Here is a 21,803-nt window from a genome sequence, read left to right as displayed (position 1 = left end):
TCAGGTGTTTTGGGAGTTTCAGCATCAGGCACTCCCACCCAGGCAACCTAGCTAGGGTTGATCGGGCCCTGACTTGTTCCCCAGCAACACTGGTCTACAGGTCACAGCTCTTGACCCATAGCTATATGGAGGCTTTCTCAGCAGCCTCTGTGACAAATCATGGTCTTTTCTTTGCAGTCCCTGTAATGCCAAGGAGGGAGTCGGTTCTGCAGAACAAACAGTCAGCAAAACTCCTACACCCCACCTCTATAGGTCCACATAATGCCCTCCACCTTTGCCTCTGGGACTGCTCTACCAGCTCTTGGTATTTGGCTTTCTTACACTCCTCAATCCAGTCTTCCCAAAGAACCGTCAGTTCTACCATGATCAGCTGCTTCAAGGTTTCTGACAGAACGACAAGGTTGTGGGGAAAACATATTTGCTCAAAGGTGCATTTGCAACCTCTACATACATGCACAAGAATTAACATGGAAGTGGGAAGTTTTAGCAGATCTAGTATGTAAAATCTGTACCCTTCTGATTTAGCTTGGAAAACAGACTAATTCTTTGTTGGAGAAGCAAGAACAATGACAAAACCCCAAGTATTGCACTTGATGCAAAGTTTAGCTTACAAGTATATTGGAAATCATGAGGAATCAAACCCTAAAACCATGATGACCTAGAACAGTAATATCACAATGGATTCCAGATGCAGAGTAGAGGAAAAAGTGGAGGCATTAAGACAGGAAGGCTAAAAGTTGGACTGCAAATCTGAGCTGAGAAGAAGAACGTTAGGTAAAACTACAATCAAAAGTCTCTTTTGACCCCAAGTACAACTTTAAATTTTGCAAGGATTGATAAACACATCAGGACCTATCACAAACTAGGAAGTTGCCTAGATTGATGTATATATAAGGAGAGGATGGACAAATCTTGATTGTTCTCTCTGGAGCATCAGAAGCTGGAGGTGACATGACAGAAGTATATAAAATTATGAGAGGCCTAGACTTACATGGTAGACAGTCATTTTCCTAAGGTGGAAATGTCAAATATTAAAGGGCAAAGGTTTACGGTGAGATGAGGAAAGCTTAACAGGCATATGTGAAACGAGACTTTGTTTAATCAGAGTGGATGTGGAAGAGTTTGTAGTTCCCACTTTGGCCTTGTCAGATACCTCTAAAGCAACAAAATGTAGGCAAGTTATCTTGATTGCAGGGCACTGCCCAACAATCAACTTCCCATGTGGTCTGATAGCAAGAGTACAAACCCCTGATAATTCTCTACCACATCCTGTGGGGACTTGGAAACATATCTCATTCACTTGAACAGAAGAGTATGGCTCTGAGGAAACAAGTTTTAATTTGTGTTCTCATTTGTTTTATTGTTTTTTTTATATTGTATAATTTGTTATGTTGAAATGTCTAAATTGTTTTCTGATTGAACATTTTTAGGTGATTTGACTTGTTTAGAAAATTGTATCAATAATATATTATATTACTAATTTAAAACATATTACATTTTAATAGTTTGAATTTCATTATGTTTTCTGATTGTTTGATTCTAAAATTTTGAATATTGCATGTTTTGACAACTTTGCTATGTCTAACTGAAACTGGCTGAAAATGTATCATACTTGCTTTGGCCCTCAAATGACAGACTCCAGAAACAGAGAGAACAGGAATGCTCTTGGTGTTTCCTCTCCCCCTTAAATATTTCACTGTCCATTATTATTCAAACATGTTGCATGACTGCTGGGCTTTGATTCAGCCTATTTGTTATGGGATCACTTAGCTCCACTGCATGTTCCTTTTAATGTGTAGCATGCCTTTGTTTCAGATCCACTAGATTGTCTCATCTTCATTTTAGGCAAGGTGTCTTGATCCTGGGATAGCCTTCAGTATTCCTCAATAAACTCAGAATCAGGTTTAATATCACCAGTATATTTTGTGGCAGCGGCACTTTGCAATACATAACAATAAAAAATTATACATTGCAATAAGAAATACAAAACAATTAAATAAGTAGTGCAAAAAGAGAGCAAAAAATGGAAAAGTGAGAATGTACAAGGCTTCATTGTCGTTTCAGAAATCTGACCGCGGGCAAGAAGCTGTTCATAAGCTGTTGAGTACGTCTTCAGGCTCCTGCATCTCCTCCTAGATGGTAGCAATGAGGAGAGGGCACGTCCTGGGTGTTGGGCTCCTTTTTGAGGCACTGCCTGCCGAAGATGCCCTCAATGCTGGGGAGGCTGGCGCCCATGATGGAGCTGGCCGAGTTTACACTATTCTGCAGCTTTCTCCAATCCTGAGCTCAATGGACCCTCCATACCAGATGGTGACGCAGCTAGTTAGAATGCTCTCCATGGTACATCTGCAGAAAGCTGCGAGTGTCTTTGGTGACATATCAAGTGTTTTCAAACTACTAATAAAATATAGCTGCTGTTATGTTTTTTTCGTAATTGCATCAATATGTTGGGCCCAGGATGGATCTTCAGAGATGCTGACACCCAGGAACCTGAAACTGCTCTCCCTTTCCACTGTTGATCCCTTGATGAGGACTGGTGTGTGTTCTGTCGATTCCTTTTCCCGAAGACCACAACCAATTCCTTATTCTTTCTGACACTGAATGCAATATTGTTGTTGCGACACCACTCAACCAGATGATCTTGCTCACTTACTTAATACCACCTTGTCACCATCTGAAATCCTGCCAACAATAGCTGTGTCATCAGCAAATGAGAAATAGGGATTAGAAACAGGGAACTGGGTTTTGTCCCAATGGATTAACAGCAGTGGCTGAACAAGAAAAAAAATAGTTTATCATCTGTTTCTGATGCTTGAAATAACAGTGTAGGTCCACAGAGGACAATACCAAACTGTGACAATACAGTTTAAAAATACACTGATCAACTCAGACAGTGGATAGGAAGCCTTCAGAATTTCCCACAGGTAAGTTATCCTTTTTTTCCAGTACTATTAACTATTGAAAAGATAATAATGTATTTTTACATAGAAGGGGTATTTTTTCCACTATCTTATTTTTGGGGAGTGTTGGGCAAATTCAGCGACTGAAGTTGATGATTTAGTGTTTCAAATCTTCTAAACTTTGTGCGTGCCAGTTTGACCTCTTTCAAAAGGGAGCCAAGAGAAAGGAAACCACACAATTTATTTTTTTTTAATTCACATCATGGAAAAGCAGGGAGGCTTTGTGATTTTATTCCGTCACCATCTGCTTATTTCTGTTAAATGCTTCACAAAAATCACATAGTGAATAACAAGATCATTACATCCAATATGCGGTGTACTAAGAAGCGCCAGGGACATTAAAAGCTGACTCAGTTTCTCCTTTTATATGCTAATCTGCATACAATTTCAGTAGGGGATTTACGCATCACTGCAACTTCGAGCAAAAAGCTGGTGTACTCCTAAATAAGCAGTAGGAGGCATTCAGCTAATGTTAATTAATGCTTAGTTTGTTCTCTGATGACATCCAGAATCTGACACTGCATGGCTATTTGCATCATCTGAAAATAATTAATGCAACATCCACTCTCTTGGAAAAAAAGACCCAATCTGTCAACATGAAAGGTGGATTTTCTTCAGCTGCTGTTGTACATGTTCGAAAGTTATCATATCAATAAGCACTCACGGTTGAGAACGATCCTTATAGCTACTTCCTGTCACATTAGTATCTATTAAACCTACACTATCTGGAAAGAGTTAATCAGTACTGAGAAAAAGACAGGCACAGATCCTGACTGAAATACCATAGTTCAAATCTTGAGCAGTGACCTTTGGGGTTTGTGCGGACAGTTTTGGGGACAGAGAGGAGTTAGAGGTCAAATAAGAGCTTGAGGGACAGGATCTGGGGAAATTTAAGGAATTGGAAGACAGGATGGCATCTTAATTCTTGTTTCCACACTGCATTTGAAGGGCAGCAATGTGGACATTCGACATCCACGGATCGATTTCATTGTGGAGGGTGGGAGCCGAAAAATACAGACTGCTTTGTGGTTAGAGAATTGTGCATGTACATGGGTGGGAGGGAGGAACAGGGCTTGTTTTGCTGTTGTTTTGTTGCTTGTTGTGTCCTGTGTTGTTCTGCCGAGCTTTGTGGGCATGCTATGTTGAGAGTGAAATGTGTGGCAACATTTGCAGCCTGCCACTGAGCACACCCTTTGGTGTGTTGGTTGTTAAGGTCAATGACGCAGTTCGCTGTATGCTGTCATGTACACATAATAAATAAAGCTGAATCTTGAAAAAGCATGTGGAGGTGCTAATGGCCTGTCAGCTAACATCAGCCAAACTAGTAAAGCAGATTGTTTGTTAGTCTTCTAACACTAAGGCCAATCAATGTAAGATCACTTATATTCATTGCTCTGATCTTGGTATGTAGCCACTTACTGTGCCTTTCTCCTGCTACAAAGAAAAGTACCCATTTGCTAGGTAGTAATATGAATAGTTATTTTTTCTGAATTAAAGTATTATTATCTAGTCACTGCATGTCCTTCCAATACAGGAAAATTTAGATCTTGACTTTTATTATAGTGTAAAATCGTTGACAGTGGTTAAGAGATGCTTTACATCTCCCTTCATTTTAAATATCTATTGATGCCATTTCCCAAAGCTCTTCACATAAAACTAATCGCATTTCTCCCTCCCCCCACCCCCCGATTTTTAACATCCATCACTCCTGACATATGCATGGGTTTATAACACAATTATGCAATCTCAAATTCTTTCAATGCCCAACACCATAATATTAAATGCTTAGTATTTTCAATTCAACGACAATGGTACTTTATAGTGAAATCCCATCAGATGGATTTTGCTGCCACCAGAAAGATCTCATAAAAATACAAATCAGGATCTGAGCCTGAAGCACAGCATCTGTTTCTATGGACTTGGCGTTTTTCAAGCCCAAATAGTCCTGAAACAGATGCAAGTTAAATAGTCCATGTGTAGGATCAACTGTAAGATACTAGAGTCTACTTGGGGTTCCCAACCTGGGATCCATAGACCCCTTACTTCATGGCATTGCTCCATGGCGTAAAAGAGGTTGGGAACCCCTGTACCGGACCTTCTGGGTAAGGTGTTAGTCCAGTATTTTTCCTGAAGTTTGAAGTTTGCTTTGAGAAAAGAGGGTGCCTCAAATAGCTCCGTTCAATCAAATATGGAGCGAAAGTGGGGGGGAAAGCAGTTTGGATAGACAGCTACTCTTCACTGAATATGCGTGTGAGAATGTCACTGCAGTGACACAGTTTTGTTTAAAAGCAGACTCGACTAAAAGAAAGCCTAATAATAAGGAGCAGGATGTTAAGATAAGAATCAGCTACTGATCTCTTCAGAACGGAGAGACCATTCAATAAGCTCAATAATCACTACCCCATAAACCTGCATCAATATCACAAAAATCTCAGCATTTAAAAATTTCAGCATTAGGGGCTTTCTGGATTTTCTGACAAGAGACTGCAAATGCTGTAACCTGGAGCAAAAGGATCGTGACCCAAACCATCAGCCGTCCCTTTGCCTCCACAGATGCTGCTCCTCTCACCGAGTTCTTTGAACTATTCGTTTTATTTTGGCTCCAGATCTCCACTTTTGTTTGCATGAAAATGTATTTCCACCAACTTTAAGATGAAAGGACTTGCCTCCGGGTCCAACATATAATTCTCTGTAACTTCCACCACCTCCAACGGGATCCCACCACTAAGCACATCTTTCCCTTCCCCCTCGCTCCCTACGCAACTCCCTTGTCCATTCGTGCCCCCCATCCCATCCCACCAATCTCCTTCCTGGCACTTATCCTTGTAAGCGGAACAAGTGCTACACCTGCCCTTACACTTCCTCCCTTACCACCATTCAGGGCCCCAGACAGTCCTTCCAGGTGAGGCGACACTCCACCTGTGAATCTGCTGGTGTGATATACTGCGTCCGGTGCGGCCTTCTATATATTGGTGAGACCCGACGCAGACTGGGAGACCGTTTCACTGAACACCTACGCTCTGTCCGCCAGAGAAAGCAGGATCTCCCAGTGGCCACACATTTTAATTCCACATCCCATTCCCATTCTGATATGTCTATCCACAGCCTCCTCTACTGTAAAGATGAAGCCACACGCAGGTTGGAGGAACAACACCTTATATTCCGTCTGGGTAGCCTCCAACCTGATGGCATGAACATTGACTTCTCTAACTTCCGTTAACGCCCCTCCTTCCGTTCTCACCCCGTCCCTTATTTATTTTCCTTTTTTCTCTCTCTCTGTCCCTCTCACAATAACTCCTTGCCTGCTGTCCATCTTCCTCTGGCGCTCCCCTCCCCCTTTCTTTCACCCTCGGCCTCCCGTCCCATGATCCTCTCCCTTCTCCAGCCTCGTATCCCCTTTTGCCAATCACCTGTCCAGCTCTTGGCTCCATCCCTCCCCCTCCTGTCTTCTCCTATCATTTTGGATCTCCCCCTCCCCCTCTCAAATCTCTTACTATCTCTTCTTTCAGTTAGTCCTGAAACATTGACTGTGCTTCTTCCTATGGATGCTGCCTGGCCTGCTGCATTCCACCAGCAATTTGTGAGTGTTATTTAAATTTTAAATTTTGCTTTTCAGTTCTTGTTGCCCTTCAAAGTAATTTCTTGACATTTACTCTATTGAATTTTAAATATACTATAGACCTCATAGACCATCTAACCAAATGTCTGTTTATGTCCTCCCTTTTCGATTCTAATTCCTTTGATTCAAAGGCCAACAGCCCAAGGGCATTTCTAACTACTTCATGCATACCACCACTTCAGCACCTTCAGACTGCTAGGGAGAGTTGCCAAAATACAGTGGAAGGAGAAGAGCTGCCAAAATGCAATGTAATCAAATTTTTAATTGTCCTCCCATTATTTTCAGTGATGAGAGCATCAACAGGAAGGCCAGCTTTTATTGCCCATTTCTAAGGGCCCTTGAGAACCTACTCAGATTTTCCTCTTGAACTGCTACAGTTACAGAACATAATCACAGATAATTTATGATACAGAATGAGGCTAATCAGTTCGATGCCTGTGCGTTGACTGAAACAGAACTACAAACCCAATCTCAATTTAAAGCACCGGGTCAACAGTTCTGTAACCTATGATTGTTCAAGGACTCATCCAGGTACTGTTTAAAACCAGTGGAGGGTCCTGCTTCTGAGAGGGGGGGGGAAGAGAGGGGTGAAGAGAGGGGAGAGGGAGGAAGAGAAGGGGGGAGAGGGAGGAAGAGAAGGGGGGAGAGGGAGGAAGAGAAGGGGGGAGAGGGAGGAAGAGAGGGGGGAGAGGGAGGAAGAGGGGGGAGAGGGAGGAAGAGAGGGGGAGAGGGAGGAAGAGAGGGGGAGAGGGAGGGAGGGGGGAGAGGGGGGGAGGGGGAGAGAGGGGGGAGGGGGGAGAGAGGGGGAGGGGGAGAGAGGGGGAGGGGGAGAGAGGGGAGGGGGGAGAGAGGGGAGGGGGGAGAGGGGGGAGAGGGAGAGGGGGAGAGGGAGAGGGGGAGGGAGAGGGGGAGAAGGGAGAGGGGGAGAGGAAGGGGGAAGGGGGAGAGGGGGAGAGAGGGAGGAAGGGGAGAGAGGGAGGAAGGGGAGAGAGGGAGGAAGGGGGAGGGGGAAGGGGAGAGGGAGGGGGAGGGGGAGGGGGAGGGGGAGGGGGAGGGGGAGAGGGAGGGGGAGAGGGAGGGGGAGAGGGAGGGGGAGAGGGAGGGGGAGAGGGAGAGGGAGAGGGAGAGGGGGAAGGGGGAAGGGGGAGGAGAGAGGGAAAGGGGGAAGGGGGAGGAGAGAGGGGAGGAGGGGAGGGGGAGAGGGGGGAGAGAGAGGGATGGGAGAGAGGGGTGGGGGAGGGGGGAGAGGGGGAGAGGGGAGAGGGGAGAGGGGAGAGGGGAGAGGGGAGAGGGGAGAGGGGAGAGGGGAGAGGGGAGAGGGGAGAGGGGAGAGGGGAGAGGGGAGAGGGGAGAGGGGAGAGGGGGAGAGGGAAGAGAGAGGGTGGAGAGAGGGTGGAGAGAGGGTGGAGAGAGACAGAGAGACATTACTGAGGTTTATAAATATACATTATGAGTGGAATTCTTCAGCTTTAAAATTAAACTGCATAAATATGAATGTATAAGTAATTAATGCATTTCACTAAATAGAACCAAGACATCAGCCTGCTATTAATGCTTGCACAGCACAAGGTGAGGTTTGTTTCTCAGACACCAGTCGCATTATGATGGACTGGCAGCTTCTATTTATGCGAGCCCAACCTGCCTTATGCATCTTCTACTTCTTTTAAATAGCTAGGGAAAACTAATCCAGGAAATATTAACTATTTCATCTAAATGCTCTGAAACTGATAGTCCTACTTCTAAAATGATACAAGTAATTAAAAACAAATTAAGCAGGCCCAGTCCAATGCTATCTATTTTGCCAATATCAACATCATTATTCCAGTCTTTTCCGTCATACAGAAGAGCAAATGTGATGTCTACAATGTGCTGAAAATGTGAGGTCAAACAAGACCCACAGATACTTCTTCCTTATGCTTCAAACGCTGATAATCAGTAATATTTGGTTGCTATAAATTACAGCAAAGGTTGCTTTCAGAGTGAGTGAAATTTAACTATCACAATTTCTCTTGTGTTGAGTTTTAAAAAGTGACACAGAGGGCAAGGGAAATGAGGCCAAGAAGGAAAGAGAAGGCAAGGGGAACAGAAACGGACAAAACAGACTCTGAGAGGGACTGCTTTGTGGTGCTATTATGGATCTCTAATCCCATGGTCACATACTGGAATTAGCCATCATCTATATACAGTAACTATGCGTGGGAGCATCTGCTGGCTTCTCTGCAGGGATCTGAGACAGGTAGAGCTGCAAATAACTGACTGTCTGCAAGGTTAAAAGGAAAATTATCATCAAAGATTAACCTGGCAAATGAACGGTAAATTGTAAACAATAAATATTCAGCATTTTATTATATTTTAATGAACACACAATTTTTGATCAGAAAATCTAATAGTGCACTGCAAACATTAAATGCAAAAATATTAAGTTTTTAAAAAACAATAACTTGTAGCATTGTTGCAACAGGCAATGCTTTTACTTTTGGCGTTCTAACCAGACCAAGGTGCCAGAAAGGAAAATTCCTGCTCTAAACTAAAATCATTCAAGATGCTAAGAGTCTTTTGATATATTTGAAGGGCTGCGATTTTATTTTTGTCTTGTTTGTTGTTCTTTTTGTTCAGTTTCTACATCAAAGCCAACACAAGCTGAAATGTTTAGAAACAGAAATATGCCATCTGAATTACAGGCAAGAGAAAATCTGCAATGCTAGAAATCCAAGCAACACACACAAAATGTTGGAAGACCTCAGCAGACCAGGCAGCATCTATGGAAAAGAGTACAGTCAATGTTTCAGGCCAAGACCCTTCGGCAGGACACACAAAATGCTGGAGGAACTCAGCAGGCCAGGCTGCATCTATGGGAAAGGGTACAGTCAACTACAAAAGTTTGTATATTTTTTTCCATAGATGCTGTCTGCTCTGCTGAGTTCCTCCAGCATTTTATGTGTGTTGCTATCCCATCTGAATTGTACTTTGAACATATTTAAGGAAGGCAAAAGTAACTTTCTAAACACAGTGTCAAAGGATTAAATCTTGGGTGAATCTTGCACACCGAAGGATACATTAGTCAAATATGGCTTCATACAAGAAGGAGGCTTAAAATGCTGAAATGTGTACTAAGATAGGAAGCCTTTAAGTGATTTAGAGAGGCTCAGTCAAGTTAGCATGAAGTTCTGATGAAATTTTATATCGATGAGAAGATGCATGTGGAGTTCTTTTTCAACTTTAAAACAAACGGTTACATTATACTTTCACAGATCTCAGGCAAGTTAACTGCAATGGTTCTACTATCAGCATCTTTATTGCCGCACTTGCAATTGTGTTGCACAATCAAAATATTCTATAAGTTCTGAAGCAGGCAACAGTATCAGGCTTTGTCTCCTATAGTTGGCTAAACTTCAAGTAAAAGATATCTTCTTCTCCCCTTATACCTTCAAAGTTAGCCCAATTTGTCAAAAGTAACTTCCACTCACCCATCTTTGGACAGCATATGACGGAAGAAGTCATTTGCAGCAAGCTTGATGGCCTTTTCAGGTGTAACTAGGGTAAGATTCACAGCAGCACCTTGAATGATGTAGAGTGGGGATGAATAAAGGTGGGGTGGGTGGGAAGAGAGAAAAGAAAACACAGGGAAATTATTTCCAGTTTGAAAAGTTGTTAATGTATTTCCAAAATCTTCAACTTTTAACAGTTCAAAGCTAGAAAGCAAATACAACAGTTGCATGTGCACTATTATTATGAAGCAAAATTAATTCAGATTTGTCTTCACAATGACAGCTTTCAAATCTTACATTAAAACAACCGAAAGCAGCACACAGTGAGGTTAGAGATAGCATGAGCACCATGTATGGTTAGTGATGGAAAGCTTTGAAAGAAACTGCAGTTCTTATGTGGGTTGTTCAGCATCTAAACGTTTTGCTGAGGACATGCAGCCAATTATGCCTCATTATTTCAATATGTTACTGTATACTCTGCTTCCTTCTGCTCAGAGGAGGCCTGCATGCCAGCACAACACTAACCAGCAAACATATATTGGAGCACCCAATTGGATGGGATATCATTGTTAAACGAGTGCAATTAGAACAATGTTAGAATGCTAATGTATATTTAATTGTTAAAATTCTAAGTGCATCACATGTTCAAACAACTTCTTCACTTAGAGGGCCGTGAGAGTGTGGATTGAGCTGCCAGCACAAGTGGTAACATACGAGCTCGATTTCAACATTTAAGAGAAGTTTGGATAGGTACACGGATGTTAGAAGTATGTTGGGCTATGGTCTCGGTGCAGGTCTATGGGAGTAGGCAGTTTCAATTGGTTTGGCATGGAATAGATGGGCTAAATGGCCTATTTCAGTGCTGTACTTCCCGATGACTCCAATGTATACAATAAAGAATAAAAAAAACTCAGCAGCTCTAACCAGATCAGGGACACTGCCTGTGCATTTATCACTACTAACCACCATAATAAACTAGCATATTGGCTTCAGCAGGTCTCTTTGCTAATGTGCAGTTAGACACGCACATAGAGGGACAGCAAGTAAGGGCGAAATTGCCCTTTGAAATCCTTTTCCAAGGATTACCAAATGTAGAAATGAACCAATGGAGAAACAGCAAACCTGTAACTGGCTGCTTTTCAAGAACAAAAGCAAATCACTTCAACTACAATGGGGTCTCAATCTAACGGGGAGAAAAGCACCAGTAAAACCTAATCAATTTTGCCCCATCTCCTTGCATCTTTTGCGATATCATAACAGTTGCTTACTAGTCAGCTTTCTGTTCATACTTTGCAGAGCTTTGTAATGCACTTATTACATGGGTTAGTCTACTCCTCGCCTTGCTGGTGCTGTTGACTTTGGCTAAGAGATTCTAATAACGTTGCAGTGCCAGGAACTGATCCCTATGACTTTACGACCAGAAAGTCTGCAAAAAAAAAAATTCATCAAAAATAACCAGCAAAGGCCAGGGAAAAGGTGCCCCCACAGCACTGCTCCTTCAAGAAGTGACAGGCAGAGTCATTTGAGATGAGACACAACCCTGCAATTATCACTCCAAGGACACTTTCTCCCTGGCACTTCATTCTGAAGAAGCTCCAACAATGAACACTGGCCAAATGACTACAGCCTTGGAAGGCAGGAGACACATTGTGCTAATTGTGAAGAATTAGAACACATGGGATCAAAATAAGCAAAAAAGAAAAGAGCAAACTTATATTGTTACTGAGGCCTCTGATGAGCTTCTGAAATACACGCAGCTTTATTTTGGAGATAACATTTGATTTTCCATTTAAGTGACCGCGTTTCAGACCTACGCATTTTTAACTTCACAAGATTTGCAGAGATCACAACCATGGGAGTAAGACAGGTAGTTTGCTGAGGTCATCGTTGTAAATCTAAAGGTAGGGATAAAAAGACAGGCACAATGGTGTGCTGGCAGTGTATCCCCATGCACTTCATATCCTCGGTGCATTAGGCACCCAACTCCCACTCACCATCTGCATGGGATGCAATGGCTCCTATTAAAGGAGAAAGACCAGGATGAAAAAAGGCCAGAATCAGCAGTTGGTTGTTATCTGCTGTTTAACTGAAGTTCAAAGAGACTCAAAGAGAGTGATGTATATCCCTAGCATCACAAGAGAAAGAGTGTTGTTGCTGTAGTACACCACCACCAGAACCCACACTGTGAAAGATTCAACTGGTTACATGCCAAATGCAGATTAGGGCTCCTGCACATTGTGAACCTGGACATTTCATCAAGCTCGGAGGATGACGCAATCTCTGATGCACACTGCACAGCCAGTGCCTTGAAAATCTGGCTCAAAAGCATTAAGAGTTACTCATGGAAGGTGAATGCAATTTGAATTTTCCCAAAGGAAGTCATACACAGAGCCAAAAATGCACAGAATATAAAATGCACCACAACTTTGATTTTTTTTTAATATATTGAAAGCCTCCAGCAGGTCAATGCAGGAAGTAATATACTTATGTTAAACTGAGTTATAATTCAAAGAGCACAAGTTTAAATCTTACTGTGGCAGAATTTTTAAAAAATAGATCTGAAAAATAAATACAAAATTAAATGGAATGAGTACAGGTTACCATGGAGCTGTCAGGCTTGATAGAAAAGCTCAAATGTTTCACTGGTTTCTTTTTGGGAAGGAAAACTTCTGTACAAAGTACTGAATTGACTCATACCTGCCTGTAAAGTGGCCAGCAGTCCACTCAGTCATACCACCTGGGAAAGTGAGATCTAGACAAGTAGATTTTCAGAACTATTGGATGTTCTTCCAATTTAATGTCCAACACACTTTCAACTCTTTTTTTTGGTAAAATATTACATTGTAGTGTAGTACATTTTTCAGTAAAACTGGCAAGTTTAGAGGGAATGCAGAAACAAGGGCCCTCAATGTTTTTGAAGGGATTACGAGAATTAATACCCAGTGAGCCAAATTATTTCCAAAGGATTAGCAGAGTTTTACTCTGCAGTTTATTCTCACTGTACAATAACACAATAGATGGATTGGAGGGCATGTAATTCTCCACAGGAGGAATCCTCTATAGTGAGTAAGTTACTCACAAACGCACACTGGCTGCTGTTTTTTTAATAGTATTGTACACATGGGAGTGAAATCTGCAGTCTTACACAGTACTCCTGGACAGGAGTGGATAGCTGCACATGGAGGTCACAGTTTCCGCAATCAATTCCATTTCTCTAGCCAGATTTTACAACTGTAAGTTCATATTGGCTCCTATCGACTTCAGTTGTATTTGACAAACAGTTTCCATTTCTCTAGCCAGATTTTACAACTGTAAGTTCATATTGGCTCCTATCGACTTCAGTTGTATTTGACAAACAGTTTCCATTTCTCTAGCCAGATTTTACAACTGTAAGTTCATATTGGCTCCTATCGACTTCAGTTGTATTTGACAAACAGTTTCCATTTCTCTAGCCAGATTTTACAACTGTAAGTTCATATTGGCTCCTATCGACTTCAGTTGTATTTGACTTCAGTTGTATTTTTTTGATAATGTAGATGTTGTAAGTTATGTTGATCCTTCTATGGCCTTAATGAAGTTAGGAAACACAGGATTAATTTCTAGGGTTACTGAGTTCTGCCACTGGCTCTGCAGCAAAGAAATAAAGGCTAATCACCTTCACGTGATTGAGGCTGGAGACTCCTGTGCACACTTTTCTCTCAGTTCCAAGAGCGAAGAGGGAGGGAGTTAGGGAGAAACAGATATTCAAGCAACTAATCCAACTACAAGGCAATGGGTAATCTTCAAAGCCAGGTTTTAAACTGGCCACACGAGACAGGGGAAAGTAGAAAGACACTGAAAGAGTCTGCATATTGACATAAATTAACCTATGTCATACGATCAGTTATGCTGTATTAGTGCATGCTATTCAAGACCAAGCTTTCCAAAAGTTCTTAAACCACACTGTTTTCTTCATAACATTCAAATACCTAACATATTTTTTCTTTTTTTTGTTAAACGGAAGGAAACAAAATGGTAAATTAGTGGTTCTGCAGTTTCCAAAGAAAATGGAAATATTCTGCAAGGGCTGTCTTTAAAGTAAATGTGTCAATGTTTCAATAGTTTATTAATTCCAATTGTTGTTAACTCTTGGAGAGGGTGTGTGACTTGGGAGTGGAACTCTAAGCGAGATCCAACCATCCTGACAGGGACATAGATAGGTTGAGTATCCCTAATCCAAAATCTGAAAACCTCCAAAATTTATTTTGAGTGCTAAAACGAAGTCACAAATGGAAAATTCCACAAGACGTGGGGAAGGTTCCCATGCAATATGCAGGCCTCTGCACACCACTGATAGTTCTGAGAAGTGACCTCACATACATAAGAAACAGAAGATCATGAAGAATAGAAAAACACTACATAAAGTGAAAAATGAAGTTCTCAATCGTATATTGAAAATATGGATTTGTGAGTGTCAGTATGTACAAATGCTGCTTAATGGTATGCTGATCATGAATCAAACAAACATCTATCATAACAAACTGAAAATTGAAGCTAACTGTGAATACTCAGCCAATTTACAAAAAGGCATAACAGTAAATTTTTTAAGCTGATCATGAAGCAGCAGAGAAATTAATTGATGAGTTTGCCAAGATGGTCACTGCTATAAATCTAACACCAGAGCAAGTCTACAACGCCGATTGTTTTTTTATATCTTACATAAAACCTAAATGTAGTAAAATACAATTACAGTGTACTGTAACCTTTTAATCAAAACATAGCTTCGTAGGTGGAGACTGAAAGCCTGTCGCTTGTTGTTCAACAGCTGATTCAGGGATTCTCTTGATACTGCTGTGCTGTTTTTGTTACCCTGCACACATTATATGTTCATTATATTAATGGTACAAAATAATGTTTACTGTTAAGTACATGTGTGACAAACGTGTAAGACTGAGACTGTTTACCTGTGACACACAAATTCAGAGTTGAAAATGATGGTAATCCCAAGCTATCACATCATATATTCCAAAACTCAAAAAAATCCAAAATCCAAAAGCACTCCAACCCCAAGCATTTTGGATAGGGGGCACTCAACCTGTACTGAAGTTCCTTGAATGCTATTGGTTCAATATCCACCAATCGGCCATCTAACTTAACCATGGGAGCACCCTCACCACAAGGACTGCAGCGGTACAAGGAGAAGCCCATCACCTTGACAGGACAAGGAGTGGGCAATAAATACAGTCTGTTTTCATTACCCATATGCGTGAATTAAAAAAAACAAATTAAAACCTATGCCAATGTTATGGTCCAAATGTTCAGGAGTAGAACAATTTATTTTAAACATAAAAACTTAATTCAAAGGTTTTAAACAAGTCGAAGCATTTAGACCATCAACTTAAAGGAAAAAATGAAGTTCCATGCAAAACACCAGTTAGTAAGAAAAGGAGCTTTGCTTCAAATGTCCCTTCACCAGTTTGTACAAAAGGTGTTTATTCAGCAATACATTTCTTCCCAATTGCAACATGTTCTTTCAGTTTATGCATTTACCATACCATTAAAAGTGGCACTGGTCTTTTGAGTGCTCACATTTTCTCGTACTCTGAAAAAAAACAAATAAAGTGTTTTCACATCTACAATTGAAGGCTTTCTTTGCAACTGCATACTCATATTTCAGACAGAAATACACAAACACCTTCCAATAACTTGACTAAAAACTAAACTCAAGTTTTATCCAATGCTTAAACAGTAACTGGCTTCAGAGTTCATTTCAACCTGAAGGGGATTTTGATAATTAAATTGCGATGTGGTCTTTTTGATAAAGATACCACTCTATGAGGCATTAAGTAATAGAAATCAAGGTGGCTCAGACTTAACAATTCTTTCTGAATTAGCTGATTTTAGTCAAGGCAAAGGGAAGTTTAAATAAGTTCTAAGACAAATAGTGCCAGAATGATTATGGTAATACTGGGGAGGGGAAAAATCAGTCATCTTAAATGAGTGATCACCATTAGAAAGCGCTGTCCAGGAATTCATTTTGTCAAGAGGAATGAGCTTGAACGTGATATGGTCTTAGCCAAAGTATCTACCAATGTGGGGATAAGGAAGCTCACTTTAGTTCCCAGCTTCTTTGAAACTGAACCCAGCATAAGCCAGTGGCTTCAAGACCAACTGCACACATTTATTCATAAATGTGAACATTTAGTTCGCTATTAAATTACATTTGATTACATAAAATCACTGTAAGAACTTCAGTATTTTGCTTTAATTCTGAGTGCTCCATTACTCTTCCATATTCCAATTTACAGAGAAACAATAAGCTCCAGACTACTTTCAATTAAAAGGTAACTGGCTGATGCCTACAATATAAATAAAATCAGAATGGAAATTTGTGAGCTAGTACCAAATTGAAGTCTATAACACATGTGCCTTTCAGAGATGCAAACCTGACATTCATATTATAAGATTTTAGTTCTACAAATATCATTGACAAAGACAAAAACTGCATTTTCCATAAATTTTGCCTAAGATGCCTCCAATACCTCAAACATTCAGGATAAATATCAATTTGGAGCAGCTTTGTTGAAAAGTACTGGATAAACAAAGAAATAAACATAGCTTATTCAATAGAAAGCAAACATACTTTTGCTGCTTAAGCAACTTCTGTGTGTGTTGCTTGAAATTCCAGCATCTGCAGATTTCCTTGTATTTGCTGCTTAACTTGTACTATGTTGAATTGAATTGAATTTCTTCCGGAGTGCCAATGGTAACTGAGTGTGCAGAAAGCCAAAAAAAAATTCTACAAAGCTCAAATCAAACACAACAATACTGTTGTCCCAGTGCTTTGCCTGTAGCCCACCCTTTTGCAGAGTTTCATTCCCCAAGGAAATTTAATAACAAATAGCTCATTATTGTGCCTACTTTCTTGTTGATATATTTTTAAAGTCGGACTGTTCATTCCTACTTATTCCTACATCCAAGTGTGCACTTTGAGTACTTTCTTCTCATAGGATTTCTGAGTACCTACAGTAATGAACTGCTAGTTGCCCAACCATGACCTACAGAAGATAGGAAAAATGACATTAAATTGAAGGAAAAGGCTTATGAAATTGCAAGAAAATCTTTTAAGCTTCAGGATAGGGAGTGGTTTAGAATTTGGAGGACCTAGAAATGTATTAGGAAGGGGAAAGAAGACAATAAATGAGCAAATTCTGTAAAAGGAAAAGCTCATTGAAGGCAAATAAGAATTCTTCATGGAGATTTTATAATGGGGTATAAGAAAATAGTAAAGATTTAAACAAGTACTTTCTCTGTCTTCACAGGAAAATACACAACAAAATGTCCTGGAAATACATACTGAAAACCAAGGGTCTACAAAAATATGGAGATCAATGAAATTTACATCAAGAAAATATCATTTGCAGGAAGCCAGTGATCAGAAAAACTGATTAATCCTTTGAATCTGATGATCCACAAACAATTGAAAGAGTTGGGCATAAAGCGAATACATATTCAGGTTATCATTTTCCAAAAGAAGTCTATAGATTTTAGAATGGCTCCATCATTTGAGAAAACAAATGATTGACGAGAACTACTACCCTGTTAGCCTAACTCAGTATTTGGGAAAATGCTTATCTCTATAATAGATATTAAGACAGAAAATCATGACACAATCAACTTGGATCTATGAAAGAAAAATAATTTTTTACTAACTCACTGGAGTTCTTTGAAGAGGTACCTAGTGGAGTAGATGAGAATAGATGTGTGTACTTGTTTTCCAGAAGTGCTTCCAAAAAGGCCCTATACTGAAAAAGGAATTGGGGAAGTATTCTAGTGTGGTAAACCATGTATATATGTTGTTACTCGGTTACCTGTCTGGACACACCCCTCTGCTGACTGCCCCTGTGGCTCCTCCCACAGAGTCCTGTATAAAGGTGTTCGCCTTGCCCCTCCCCCTCAGTCCGGGGGCAGAAACTCACTGTGGAGGTTGTATTGTACAGCGAATAAAAGCCTTTCAGTATTTTACCAAACCTCAGTCTTTTGGAGTAATTGAAGGTGCTTCAGCTAGCTTAGGCCAGCAGAAAGCAAAGTAGGAATAAACAGGTTCCCTCCAAAGTGGCACATTGTGATGATTGTAGGAGGGCCAGTTCCATTTCCCACTTCTTCGTGTTCTTCAACCTGTAATGTAACTCAGTTTCACTTCCTACACACACCTTGAGCTGCGGCGTATTTCCAACATTTTTTGGTTTTTCTTTAGATTTCCAGTATCTGTGCTGTTTTGGTTTTCCAATGATGAACCCAGAGGATGGAGAAAAATAATTTCACCTTTCCCTACTCCCACTACTATCCATTAACATAAGCTATGTTGTCTAACATTGCCAGCTAATGGAATTTGAAACCTGGAATTTGTTTTCTCCTCACCACCCAGGACATGTCCTCACTGTTACCATCAGGGAGGAGATAAAGGATGGCAGTGTTTCATCCAGTAAGATAGCAGAGCATTCGATCACAGTGGCTTCTACAGGGCCAACCAAAGGTGTTATTGTCTTTTTTTCAAAATGTTTTTGTTATAATTGCAAGACTCTGCTGGACATTAAAAACTTAAAAGTCCTGCAGATTGACCCCATTACTGAGCTGCTCGCTGGCAGAGAAACTGAGGGAGCTGGACTTGGTTTGGATTGTGCTGTTGGCTCTGTCAGAGAGGTGTAGGAGGAGTCGGTACGTGACAGCAGTGAGCTGTCTAATTGTGAATGAGTCTCTCGGTCGCTTTTCGTGTGATTGCAACACCCATTTAGGACATTGTTAACGTGGAATGCTGCAAGCCCGATTCACTGTTATATTGGTGGACAACAGGGGAGCTGCGTAGCCTCAGTTGTAGTGAGGATTATGTCTCAAGCCATGGAGTCGCCTGTTTAGAGCAGCACTGGAGAGAGGTGTTGGAGTCTGCGTGTTTCACTGGAGTTGTTGTGGCATTGCATACATGCCGGAGTCAGTGCTGCCCCCAGTGTTCATTCAGCAGAAGACAGGCCCATTGTGTTCGATTGCAGATTGACGCAACATTCATACTGCTAATACAGTATACTAACACAGTCTTAGACTGTATTTTTTGTGTGAATGTATTTTACTGATATTTTATGTGTGCTATATGTACCGTGTGTATGACTGTTCGTACTGCATTTTGCACCTTGGCCCCAGAGTAACACGGTTTCATTTGGCTGTATTCATGGGTATCCATGTATGATTGAATGGCAATTAAACTTGAACTATGAACTGGAGCTTGAAAACTCACATTCAGTGCTATAGGAACAGCTTCTTCCCCTCTGCTATCAGATCTCAGAGAGGTCCACGAACTATGAGCACTCTCACTATCCCACTGTTTATTTGTTATTGCAGCTTATAATTTTGTTTTTTGTCCTGCACTGTACTGCTGCCACAAAACAAGTGTCATATGCCAGTGATAATAAACCTGATTCTGATACACTTTACTTCTCTGGCAACGCAACAGTTCTATGAAACCACTGATTTTAAGAACACCTGAAGCAAGAACTGTACCATAAAGAATACCAGGAGCATTGATTTAAGAAACCCGAGAGAAGCTGCTGTCGCTGATTCTCATATCATGGTAGCCTCAACACTGTGGAGACCAGAGCAAGACTGGTTCTGACAGACACAAACAGGGAAGTGGAGTAATATTGAATCCACCAGCAGGATCAAGATGGTAATAAAGCACCATGGTTGCAACAACAGAGGTAACAGTGCAAAAGGTGATTTAAAACTCTTTTGTCACCCATTTACTCAGGAAGGCACATATTGCAAGGTATACATTGGCCACGTTGTGGTAATTTCTGCGACAATAGCCATGTTCATTCAAAGTTTATTCTAAGCAGTCTATTTTGTTGTGATATTATTGATTCTGTTGGCGAATTTTTGCCAGATGTTTTTGGGAACAGTACCCTCACATACAGCCTCCGTCCTCGTTTCACCCATGATGCACTCCATTATAGAGTCCATTAATACAGTTGTGCATGGGCAACCAGTTACTAGAATATTGCAGCTTCAATTCCATTCTCCCCCTCACTCTATGAGCCATCGAATCACTCTCAAGGATGTTTTAATAATAATGGTTTTAGATGAAGAACTGGAAAGGTGCCCAGTCACTGGAGCATTGTAGCTTTTGAAACTAATGCTAAAACAAGCTAGAGACTCTAATGTACAATATTAGCAAGAAAAACTGAAGTTTTCCACTCTATCCAGAAGTTAATCAGCAGTATTTCCTGTTTGTTTCCTCACTTGCTAATTTTCCAGTTAAAAGCACAACTGTATCAGATCACTAAAAAAGATTCTGATACCACCATGAAAGTAAAGGTCTCAACTTCTCCAAATCTGTATTAAATAATAAATGTAATTTCAGTTTCGAAGCAGTGAATTCATGGAGTGCTGCCCAAAAGCAGCGATTTTGCTATGCTGAAACCCACCCATGAACAACAGATGCTTTTTAACTACAGCAACCTCTCCTTCCTGAAAGTGACTAATGCTGGGTTTTACAGCTTCAAAGTACAGAACGTATATGACAAAAAAGCAAGTTTAATACCAGCTGTAGTGTTTTGTCACCCTATGCTATGTTTCAGCATTGAATGCTTCTGGGTTCCAGCTATTTCTCCACTGTTTGTTCCAGGGATACTGTAAATATGGTTCCAAACCCCAATGCTAACCCATCTGAGATCAGCTAAGTGCAAACTTGGCTAAGATTCTACTCTGGCACTTCCTTTCTCTGTGACTCAAAAATGAAAAATATTTGAACTACGAAGTTAAAAACCTTAACTAACCCCTGGAGAAAGACAACCAATTTCAGTGGAGAGGGAGAGTGCTGGAAGTTGAAGAGTATGCACGGTTATAGTGGTAGTGAAATTTAAAATGTGTCTTGAGTTCAGTTGAAAGAGATGTGTTCAGAGATGTTGATCAAAATCATCTCTGTAAAGAGAGAGCTGTGGAAAGTGTCCCACCTAGCTTGTTTTGCTTTGTTTCTGTGATTACCTCATCATCTTTGAAAGCTTATTAAACACTCACTGATAGGCTACCACTTGAAACTTCTAGGACTGATCTCTGTAATCGATCAATAACTCAGCTTTAAATTCACTTTACTAAATATTAATTTTGAATATATATGTAAGGGGGTTTCGACTTTTATGTTACTGCTGAGGCTAATTAAAATGGCATCTTTGTTATGTTAATCTGGGGAATGCGGCTTTGTTGTGTTAAACGCTGAGAAAGCTTGCGCTAGCAGCTTGTTGTGGTTTAGAGTGTGATAAGAAATACGTTATTAACCAATTGGGATAGTTGTTATGTTTTTGGTGTATTTGAAGATACTGTATGCGCGGGGTTTTGGGGGAGAAGGCGGGAGAGCGAGACAGAGGATGGACGAGGTGCTGTGAGTCCGCTAACGGGGTCGGACCCCGAGCAGGACGTTCGGCGAGGAGACGGACACGGACTCGTGTGGAGCGTCTGGTTGACCATCGTTGTTGGTCCCAGGCAGCCAGTCGAGGTGGTCCGAGGGGGTCGCAGGGTGAAGAAGAAGGTCCTTGAGCTCCAACGGTTTTTGTGCATGAACAGATTGAACTTTGATAGGTGTGGCACCTTTTATTTTCCTTTTATATTTTATTCTCTTTTAATTATATAGTTCCAGTAATATCTATAAACTGTATATCATTTAATTGCATCTGGTGTATTGTCTGTTATTTGGGCGGGGTGGGGTACCTC

At 40.9% G+C, this 21,803-nt stretch overlaps 1 protein-coding gene across 5 annotated transcripts in view; it reads right to left on the bottom strand.

Annotated features, from left to right (window-relative positions):
* slc25a22a (solute carrier family 25 member 22a) overlaps positions 1 to 21,803 on the bottom strand; it is a 166,714-nt gene that overhangs the window by 41,471 nt on the left and 103,440 nt on the right. For all 5 annotated transcript variants that reach the window (XR_011887753.1, XM_072272269.1, XM_072272268.1 and 2 more), the window contains one exon: positions 10,047 to 10,137. Coding sequence is in view for 4 of the 5 variants with exons in the window: in XM_072272269.1 (XP_072128370.1) it covers positions 10,047 to 10,137 (91 nt within the window). In the remaining variant the exon portion in view is untranslated. The remainder of the gene's footprint in view (positions 1 to 10,046; positions 10,138 to 21,803) is intronic.

Source organism: Mobula birostris, chromosome 11 (assembly GCF_030028105.1).
Source record: "Mobula birostris isolate sMobBir1 chromosome 11, sMobBir1.hap1, whole genome shotgun sequence".
Classification (NCBI taxonomy): domain Eukaryota; kingdom Metazoa; phylum Chordata; class Chondrichthyes; order Myliobatiformes; family Myliobatidae; genus Mobula; species Mobula birostris.
This window is presented reverse-complemented; position numbering and strand designations above follow the sequence as displayed.